The 11,302-nt window shown below is 40.5% G+C and overlaps 1 protein-coding gene across 1 annotated transcript; it reads left to right on the top strand.

Moving 5' to 3' along the window:
* Positions 1-389: 389 nt before the first annotated feature.
* LOC124371240 (protein TRACHEARY ELEMENT DIFFERENTIATION-RELATED 7A-like) lies at positions 390-2,802 on the top strand (the record flags this gene model as incomplete). The annotated part of the gene is made up of 3 exons (XM_046829577.1): positions 390-413; positions 975-987; positions 2,432-2,802. Coding segments are annotated over 3 exons (408 nt in total), but the record flags the coding sequence as incomplete, so codon positions are not given.
* Between the last annotated feature and the right edge of the window lie 8,500 nt (positions 2,803-11,302).

Genomic DNA, 11,302 nt, shown 5'->3' with positions numbered 1-11,302 from the left:
CATCTGCTTGCTCTATCAGGGAAAAAAAATTTTTAAACTCCGAGCTGCTGCAAAGTCCAAGCCCCAGGAACTAAGGCAAAGGGTTTCATTAGGCAAAAAGATAAAGGGCTGCGCGTTTATCATGATAAGATAAGACGAGTTTATACTAGAAGTAAAGTAGTACCGGGACTACTGCCTATAACTAATAACACCAAAAAAAACCGTCCACCATCCCCATACCCCTACCTTAACCCAAAAACCAAAACAAAAAACCCCCAAAAAATTTTATTCTTTACCCAATCCCAAACACCAAAACCCCAACCCCAACACCCCCCACACCCCACACCCACCCACCCCCCCCCCCCCCCACCCAACCACCACCCACCCCCACCCCAACCCCACACCCCCCCCCCCCCACACCACCACCCCACCACCCCCACCCCATCACCCCCCCACCCCCCCCCCCAACACCAACCCAAACCCACACCAACAAACCCCCCAACCCCACAACAACCACACCACCACCACCTCCACCAAAACCAAACCCCCCCACCAACAACAACCAACCAACACACCCCACACCCACCCACCCAACAACACCCCAAAACTAAACCCCACAACAACCCACCCCCCCCACCCTCCACATTAACACAAACACAACTACCCCCCCCAAACAAAATACCCCACACCCCCCCATATCACCCCTACAACCCCCCCCCCCCACACATATCCCCCCCCTTACATCATTAAAACCCCAACAAAACCCCCCCTACCCCACTAAAAGCCCCACATTTCACCACAATACCCCCTACCCCCCCCAAACAATACCACTAAACCCAACCCACCCCCCCCCCAAACCCCCAATTACCCCCCACAAAATACTCCCCCCACCAACCTCCCCATATACACAACCATCCATTCTACACCAACAAAAATCTTTCAACCCCCCCCCCACCTTTTTCCCCTACCCAAAACCCACATCCAATTACCCCAAATTTCCTCCCCCCCCATATCCCCCCTTTTACTCCCCTCTTTTTCATTCCCCATTTTCCATCATTTAAAAAAAACAATACCAACATCCCCCCCACACTATAAAACAATCCTCCATAACACCATTCCTTTATCTTCTCCTCCTCACCCCACCTCTTTCCTCATTACACCCACTATCTTTCCCCTTCCCTATTATTTCTTATTTATTTCTCACTATTTTTATTCACCTACCTTCCCCCCCCCCCCCATTTCCACCTCTCCTTGTATCTAAATTTCCCCCCCATCTTGTCCCCTATATTAATTATCATCCTCCCAATCTTATCATAACATCTCCCCCTGCTTCTCCCCTCTACTATATTATACACCACTAACTTAAAAACCCTCTTCTCCCCCTTCTAACCTTCTCATACTATCTATTATCTCCCTTTCCACACATATTCTCCTCCCACCCCCCCCCCCCATACCTACCAATAATTACCATTCAAAAAAAATAACACAACCACCACCACAAACCTCTCGCCACTAACAACACCCCATTCTCCCTCCCCCATAACATTCCTTAAACCCCATCCTCTCCTTATCCCCCCCCTTTCATCTATTTTATTTTCTTATTATTGTTAAATTTGTCGAGTTCACTATCTCCTTTCGTGTCCATTTTAAGTATCCCCATTCTGCCCCCGTGGAGGTCCCCCCCCCCCCCACCCCCCCCGGCCCCCCCCTGCGCACCCCCTGTGCCCGTTCGCTCCTGTGGGCCAAGCATTTTTTAAACCAGTCCCCCCCCCCCCCCCCGCGCGATAGTGTCTGTTGCTGTTCCCCCCACGCCGGGCCCAGTTGCCCCCCGCAGACGTCCTTCAATGTCCCCGGCCTCCAAAGAGGAAAGTGCCCAACTCGAAACACCATTTTGCTGTGGGTGGGGTAACTTGTTAGAGCTACGGGTTCCGCTTTAAAACGAAAATCAACTGGCTGTCCAAGGTCAGCACGGGACGCCCAGAGACGTCGAGAGGATTGAGCTAGTCTTATTGAACGCCCCCCCCGTTCCCACCTTCTTCCCCATGCCCCCAATCCACCACACACTCTTTCCTCTAGCCTCATACATCCTCCCCCGCTACGGTCCCCCCCCATAAGAATATCCCCATAAGGTACCCCCCCCCCCACTACCCTGCATTCCCCCTTCATCCCCCTCCCGTACAACCAACATCGGCTCATCGTGCCCAACCAGCTTTGAAGCCCCACGTGATTAACGCAAACGGCCCCCACTTGAATTTTCCCCCCCCCCAAGAGCAACCACGACCGCTCGTCTCTCTGCTCCTGTACCCCCGATGAAACAAATTCTCATTGATGAGCGATACGAAGCTTCCCCCTTTTCTTTTGAATGGTTATGTTGTGTAATAAACAGGAAATTTTCCAATATTGGTCAGAAAACCCAATCCAGAAGAAATGCCATGAACGACCCTCTTCACAGTCCCCAAAGGTTCACTGTGGCATGTGGGCGTAACAAAAAATAAGTGGGTTATCGGGCCCCAACCCTTTTTAAAAAAATCCTCTCCATACCCCTACCCCCAACCCCCTTCACCCATCCCACATCAATTCCCCCCAACCATCACCCTCCCACTTCAACCACTAACCCTCCCCCTCCAATTAACCCCTCCTTCATTAACCCAACCCCCCCACCCACAATCCCCCCCCCCACCACCCACACCCCCACAACACCCCCAACCCAAAACCCCCAAACACCCACACCCCACCCACACCCCCCCACAAAACCACAAAAAACCCCCCCCACACCCCCCCCCCCCACCCAACCACCACCCAAAAACCCCCCCAAAAAAACCCCCCCCCCCCAAACCCCCCCCAAAAAAAAACCCCCCCCCCCAAAAAAACCCCCCCCAAAAAAAAAACCAAAAAAAACAAACCCCCCCAAAAATTAAAAAAACAAAACCCAAAAACCATTTAATTTCCCCCCCCCCCCAAAAATACCCCCCCAACCCCTCCCCCCCCCCCCTCCCCCCCCCCCCCAAATTTAAAAAAATTTTACCCCCCCCCCAAATTTCCCCCTCAAAATTAAAAAATTCCCTCCAAAAAACCCCCTCATTTAAACTTTAAACAAATCCCCTTAAAAACCCAAAAACCCCCCCCTTTTCCCCCCCCCAACCTTTTTTTTATTTTTATTAAAAATTTTAAAATAAAAATCCCCCAAAAATTACCCCCATATAAAAAAAAATTTAAATTCCTTTTTAATTCCTTCCCCCTTTTTAAAACTAAACCTTCCCCCCCCGCCCCTTTGGACCCCCTTTTGGTCCCCCTTTGAAAGGTTTCCTGGAAGGCCCCCCCCGGGGAAAATTTTAAATATGGAAAATATTACTCCCCCCCTTTCCCCCCCCCAAAAAAAATTTAAAACCCAAATACCCCTTTTATTTTCTCCCAAACAAAAACTTTTTTAAACCCCCTTTTAAAAACCCCCCCTTTTAAATTGAAAAAAATTTCCCTGTTTAACTTAAAAATTAAACCTTTAAAACCCCCCTTAACAAAAAACAAAAATAAAGGTTTTTCAGTTTTCATTTGTTTAACCCCCCCCCCCCCCCCCCCCTTCCCCCCCCCCGGGATGCAATTTTTGGTAAAAAAGCTGTCGCCATTATAGGTAAACATTATTAGTGCAAGAAAACATTAATATCAGATACTGCTTTACAATGCCGAGAAGAAAAACGACCTAATATAGGTCGTCGAAGTAGATCGAATGTGCGGCGAGCTACCTCACGCGCTAAATCGCACTGATGACCAGCAAGAGACTGACAATGATAACAGTCGTATTGGTATTGCACATTTGCGTTCTACAGTAAATCAGAATGAAGTGGTTAGACAAAGAATGCAACGGGTTCGGGCACATCGATCTCAGCAGCAGCGAGCCCGGGAAAAAGGAAATTGACCGATTCCGCAAACGCATTGCTCCTGTGAACCTGGAACGAGCAGCATTCTCCTACGATCCAGAAATCGATTATGGTGCCGACAAATCAAATTAAACATATATTGATCAGTCTTTATGGTAAGAAACATATTTTCTTAAATTTCTCGGCACTTGAAAAAATCAGCACTTGAATCTTTAAAAAATATAATTTTCGAATGTTGAGGGTTAAAAATTAAATGTTAAACTCCACCTCTATATCAAAATCACTTATAAACCCGGCTTGCTAATGATGTCTTCACTTTGCTCGCTAGGAACGTGACGGCGTCGCGGGAGGACTCGGTGACTCGGAGAAGTCTGGCACAGCCAGAATATTGCTGATATTGTGCTCTTGACTTTCTCCTATTTCATCCAACGAGATTGACGGCGTGGCGGAAGGCCTCGGTGACTCGGACAAGTTTGGTACAGCCAGAATATTGCCGATGTTGTGCTCCTGATTTTCTTCTATCTCATCCAAATATTTTTAATTCTTCACCCACTTAAATTAAGTTCTGAAAATGTTATTCCCTTCAGATGATGTTGATAGCATTGTTTAGAACGAACTTCGGTTTTGATAACAATTGCTGTTTCACTTTGTTTGTTTGTCATTTTTGTTCCTTGGCCCTGTTAATTCTTATTATGCGGCTCAAATTGTGACCGCACTTGATACAAAAGTTGAAAGTATCAGCGGTTTATTGTCAAACATTCGTCGCATCTTAAAAAGTTTTTAGTGCAACTGGGACAGGTAGTTGTTTTATTCTGCTGTTCCTATCCACTTTTCCCAAAAGGGCAATGCATTGTAAAAGTTCTTCTTCTATAAAAACAAATCAATCAATCAATTTAAAAGAAAGTGACTATCACGTTACAAACGAATTCAGCCAATTATAAAAACAAAGCGATCTGACACTCGATCTGACAGAATTTTAAAAAACTTTTTTAAAAGACACCTTTATGTTTCTTTTTATTAATTATTGTGGCATTGTTCAACAGCTGCGGTGTAGAAGGCGCTGTATTCTTTGAATTTTGAACAGTTCTAAGATGCCATAGCATGGCCTATACTATGATTATGATGCCTTTATAACGTTACTGGTTCTGCAAATACATAATTAGGGTTTAAATTAATATGGTTTTATGTTAAGAGGTAAGTGAAACAAAGTTCACCGGGTCAGCTAGTCTGCAATTAAAAACACTTTGTACCACTTTAAATGTTTGAGTTGTTTACATTATAAAACCGTCAGATCATTTGGCGCTCCCTGTATTTTTCACAAACATTTTTTTTCTTAGGACAAGAAGCTTATAAATTGCACTTAGTCCTGTAAGAACCTTTGCACTGCTTCCGGAGTGACAGGATATTCAGAATGGGTAAGGTTTAGGGGAGTAGGGAACCGCCTCCTATTGAGATCCATTCGAGGAAGAATTAGGGCACTACATCTCAAAGTCATGTCTCCCTGGAAGAAGGGAAGGGCAACTCTGAACCAGCCCTCTCCAGTCAAAGTAGGCAGGGGGTGGCACACCCTTGTTGGTCTGACGTTCAGTACTAGTTACATATTTATGGTTACTTAACCTAAACCTACTTAAATAGCCTATAACAAATATTTAGAATAGTGACAGAGTGGCCTCTGGATAATAACCAAAGTACCAAATTGGTGTTAATTAAATTTTAATAATCCAAATTTTTTACCTTTTTTAATATTATATTTGTTACTTTTAATTAATTTTCTTGTGATCTCATCAATTTCAATGTCTTATTTTCCAATTTAATTTATTGGCCCTTAACCCTTTGAACGCCAGCGGCCCGAGACCCGCGGCCTTACCCGTCGCCGCCAGGCGTCTCAGCCGCTGTACTACCCAAATACCGCCAAGGCATAATTGACGTTTGTAACAACCTTTTACGTTCCGCTCTGTGCTATCCTTATTTTTTAATAATGCAAATGGAACGATTTTTTTTTTGTTTTCTAGCATATTGTATACGCTATCGAATAGTGTTGATTAAATAACACTACATATAAAAAAAAAGTTTTCTATAATGTGATAACGCCTAAAGTAAAAATATTTTTATTTAAAAAATTAACTTTAGACTAAAAAATCAGTGGTAAAAAAAATATTTTTATACATCGCAAACATTTGTATTTTTGTGCACTTGTTACATATCTAACTATTTACAAATTTTTAGAACTCTATCTAGAAAATTAGTGTGTTTACAAAAGTAAATTTGAAATGTTAACATTTGAAAATAATCTAATATTTCAAGAGCTACTTATATTAAATAAGCTTAAAAAATACTTACGTGTTATAGTAATGGAAGTTTTATAGGTACTGATAATTGTCGCAATTTAAAAGTGTTTCTTCAAAGAACACAGGAAAAATACACAAATAACATTATCAAATATTAGTAAAGAAGCATATTTACAAATATATACAATCAGTTCACATTCCTTTAGCATGTATGTTTCGGCAAGCACAAAGGGTGAACACTTTTCTTGCAGTTTTTGCAAATGTACCTACTTTTCTTCCTTTTGCCACCTTGGGCTGTGCTCAACCTACTACACACAGAGCAATTTCTTTCTTTTCCACCAGGTAATAGGTCAAGAGGTTCATTGCCAGCACGTTGTGCTTGAACTGGCGCTTGGTCACCGAGCCACTCGGCAGCAAGTCCTTCGACTAGTGCCACAGTAAAATCTAGTCTCGATATCGGATTGTCTGTGTTTATTTTTGTAATAGGAACATATAGTTGACAATCATCCCGTCCAAAAATGTGGAATGTTACCTTTAGCCAATATTTAAGGCGTACGTCGTTCGTCCAGTAACAATACAAACATTTGGTCTGACGTGTCTACGCCACCCATATAGGAGTTATACTGACGAATGACAGAAGGCTTGCTGGTAATAAATACTTTATTTCCCCCCGTTTTTTACTTTTCAACTCACTTTTTGCCTCAGCATTAGTTTGACAAGAGAAGTACTTGCTTTTTTTTGCGATTTTTTTCAATCGGGCAGCAACCAAAAGCATTTTTTCCTTTGCGACAATATTTAGTTTGCCCTACACCAAATTTTTGTGTAAGGGTAGGGGGTATTCCCTTGCCTGTTTATTCGTTAAAGTGCCTGTCAGATGAGTAAGTTTTGCGTACAAATCATTGGCCAACGGAAATGAGGTGAAAAAGTTGTCGACAAATACATGAAACCCTTTGTTCAAGTAGTTTCCCATTTCTAACAATTTCATTACAACAGTATACCCAAGTCCATGATTTGACACGTCCATTGCTTTGTTCTGTATCTGTATCTCTTTTACCCTTGTAGCAAAAAAAAGATAAACAGTAGTGAGTAAACACTGTCGCATAACAAACAACCACAAATTTTACTCCCCACTTATGATGGTGCTTGTTGGGCAGGTACTGTAGCAGCTGTGTGTGATTTTTAGTGCCCACTAAACTTTCGTCAATAGACAGCTGTTTATTTGGTGCATAGTAATGCTTGAATACATTGTTAGCATGATCAACAATAGGAGCAAATCGAGCACATGGGTCATATCCAGGCTCCTTTGGTGAAGGCAAGTGTCGCGTATCTAGCATATGGAAAAATTTCAGAATTGATTCGAATCTATTTCTAGAAAACATTTTCCCGAACCAAGGTGAATTCTGGGATGACTTTGTACTCCAATAATGAACTCAATCGTAGGCTTTTTATTCAAACCCATATTTATTACAACAGCTAGGAAAGCTTTTATCTCAACAAAGCTGACAGGCAGGCCTCCAAGCTCCGACTTCTGCTGTGATTTCCTAATTTTATGGAGGTTTTGTTGAATTAAAATTTCTAGCATACAAGTTAGTGTAGGTCACTAATATGTTCAAAAAAGTCATAGGGAAATAAAGATCAAAATAAGTTATGGGGGCTGAATTTCGAGGAGGACAATGTTTACAGCCAGGAATTTCATTGAACTGAAAAGAATGGTTATACCCAGGGTCATTGTTTTCCTCTATATTTTCCCACTGATCATCGTCGCTATTAGACTCACTGCTTGAGATGTTTTTCAGGAAGGCGGGGCCGGCCACGTGGCCGCGGCGTAGTTGTAGTTGCTGCACTTCGATCCTTCATCCTCAGATTGACGAAATTACTGACCTATTTACAGGCCTATTGCTAGCTAAAGTTCCTTGAAAATTACAACTTGTACTAGGGGTAGGAGTATAACTAGGATCCAAGTCAGTATCATCAGCTTCACTTTCACTTACTTCAGATGACGAACTGTTTTGCAAATTGTTTATTTCACTATCACTAAGAAATTCGTCCTCAACAATAATATTGTGGATTTGTGTTGTCACTCACCGGCGAACGACTCATCTTGCACAAATAATACAGATCACTAACTTCAGAGAAAAAACTAAACAAAAAACCAAGTAGGCATCTATGAGAAAAGGCGGGAAACTTGGCAAATAGGTTTAGTCGTAAAACACTAGCGCACGCTCGGCGAGTTAGAGAAGTAAACAAACAGCTGAGTCCAAGGTCTCCAGGACTGCCAACATTAAAATTGTTCACATATCATCTTATTTAGTCAAAAGGAAGTCGAACAGTGTCGACACAAACTTTTAAAGTTCATATGTATATTTAAAAAATATTTTTTCCTGAACGTCCGATCGGTCGGACGTTGGCGGTTTTTGGAACGAACCTAGGCTGTCCGATCAGTCGGACGTTGGCGGTTTTTTGGCATAAACCTACACTGTCCGAATCAATCGGACGTTGGCGGTCAAAGGGTTAAAAGATATATTTATTTTTAACTGTTTGCACATTGTCATATATATGGGAACTCATATGAAGTGTTTATTTCAAATTTCTTGATGGGTAATCATCTTACTGTTCAAAAATATTAAAGTACTGTTGTAAAATACACCATATTATATATTACCTTGGGATCTTGATAGCATAAAATCTCTAGGGATATATGAAAATTCGTGCTATCGAGGAATTTATGTTTAATCGAAGTTCGTTTTTAGTGTTATGATGAAGTTATTTTATGGTTTTGAAGTTCATCACTATTACTTGAAAACTAAAGTACACGAGTACTTACAAGAAAACTAAAAGATTCCCTAAGGGCATCAGAGTGCAGGAGCCCTCAGATCTGATTGGCTTCTGTAAAAGTCTCAGATTCTGAGGACACAAATATAAGTAAGAGAGGCGCAAAGGTCCTTCTACGAGCAAAGGACTAAGTACGAGGATAATCGCCTCTTTCCCTCGAAAAAAAGTACACGAGTGAAGCAATGTTTCTTGTCTGACAGTTTTTTCAATACAAATGCTACATAAGATGTATTGTGAATAATATCCAGTAAACCAAATTCACTTTCCTCCCTGTTATTATTATATATTAAGAGAAGGATCGTTAGGCACTGCTATTCGCTCATCCACTGGCACCAATATTGGTCTATTGTGGATGGCATCCTTCCTGTTACTGTACACATTTTGTATCACCTAGTAAGAATATTTCAAATTCCAAGTTCAATAATAATAGACAGTTAGTAGTCTAAATTATCATCTTGATTTTTTGAACAAATTTGCTATAATATTGCTATAGGTTTACTGTATTGTTTTCTAAAATAATGTATAGTTTTAGAATATTATAATTTGTAGCAATGTGAAAAAAAATCCACGCTTATATACCTGCCTATGAATATAAAATCAGAGTGGTTACTCACTGGGGAATCCCGGTAAAATCGGGATTTATGCTTGAATTGTATAAAATAATGGGAGTTGTATATATTATGAATATTTCCTTGTATCAGAAATTTTGCCAAGGAAACTTCATAGTTAACCGATGTAATGAAATATCGTAAGTTTATAAACAAAATTTGGACTTTATATTCTTCCACTCTACAATATTTATTTGTGGACAGAAACTGATGACAGTACGCAAACTACTGTTTGTTAATTCTATACCTCATGTCATTCCTCCAGATATTACTACAAGTGGAACCTCAGAAATCCAAACTTCAGACATCTTTAAATTCTGGATAATTCGAACATGACTTTCTGAAATATTGTACGTAAAAAAGAGGACACAAAAGCCATAAATTAAAGGATATAGATTTGTGTTTTAATCTTAAACGAAAAAGAAACATTTTAAGTTGTCATTAAGAGTGTTTATAATATATAATATATATAACACTATATTAATTAGTTGAAACAAAATCGATAGTCTTCTTTGGTGTAGGACTAAACCTACTTGAAGATGTGATGTTCTGCCAGCACTGGATTGACATCATGTTGTCATTGTAAGCTTCGGTGTGGTGCTCTACATAATGTAGATCGACTTAATTGTACTAACAGCACTTCTGTGCTAGTGTTGACCACTGAAACAGCGTCAACAACACTTAGATTATAAAAGGTATAGCACTGTGTAATACCTTTTATAACCTATAACGATGGTAAATGACCGAAATCTTGTTACCTTTCTAACCTTCCATCTTAAATAACAAACTTCAAACAAACAAAAAAACCACCTTGATCCTGATGGCCGTTTTGGTTATCAGCATTCCATTCCTGGAGGGATGTCTCTTTCTTTGCATCTTGGGAGGTGTTGGGCAAGTAGAAGAAATTCTTCTTTTTGTGCTAGAACCAAAAGATAAGTTTCAGTTTTTTTTCCGTGAATTTTAGATCGAATTTTGATTGCATTTTTCTCATCCTTCTATGATACAATAATAGCTCCTGCTTCCAGTGTTTTCTTTGATTTAAAAGTCCCTCCTTCAATCCGGGAGGAGCATTTTACGATGATATAATTTTATGTTTTGCAGTAAAACTTGATTTATGGGTTGAAGGAGTGGAGTTATATTCGGTGAAAAAAAAAGACAAGTTGACAGGCGTATTGTTAATTACTATAAAAACAATACTTTGTTAGGCAAACCGTTTTCAGTATTAAATGTTTATTACCAAAGAAACAAAGTTGTTTATTGAACCATTGCTCCAATAGATCATCATTCATCCACGTCTTGTTTTTGTGTCTGTAGTAAGTGTGTACAAGAAAAAGGCTTGGGAACTGTCTTATACAAAGTGCAATGTCAGTTGGGGCAAATTTTGAAAAGAAACAGAAAAAAAGCTACAGCTGTCTATTGGAAAATTTGAAAGTACGTGATTGTTTATTAAAATCTCTTACATCAAAATGTAAATTCAAGTAAACAAATATATGAGGGCTGTCTGCTAAAAATCCTATTTTTTAATATTGTTGAAAAGCTAGCTTACCGATTACATACAAACTTCCATTGGACATGGTTCAAGTGTTCAAACGAAGTTGCGAATTCCCTGTTCGGAATAGACATTAATTCTGCCATTGCGTTCAGCTTCTCTCTTCACTTCATCTATTTCAAAATCAGTACTTGAGTGGGAATTTCAATTTAGTGAATAGTCAAAAGTCGC

Source organism: Homalodisca vitripennis, unplaced genomic scaffold, assembly GCF_021130785.1.
Source record: "Homalodisca vitripennis isolate AUS2020 unplaced genomic scaffold, UT_GWSS_2.1 ScUCBcl_1151;HRSCAF=4421, whole genome shotgun sequence".
Taxonomy (NCBI): Eukaryota; Metazoa; Arthropoda; class Insecta; order Hemiptera; family Cicadellidae; genus Homalodisca; species Homalodisca vitripennis.
This window is presented reverse-complemented; position numbering and strand designations above follow the sequence as displayed.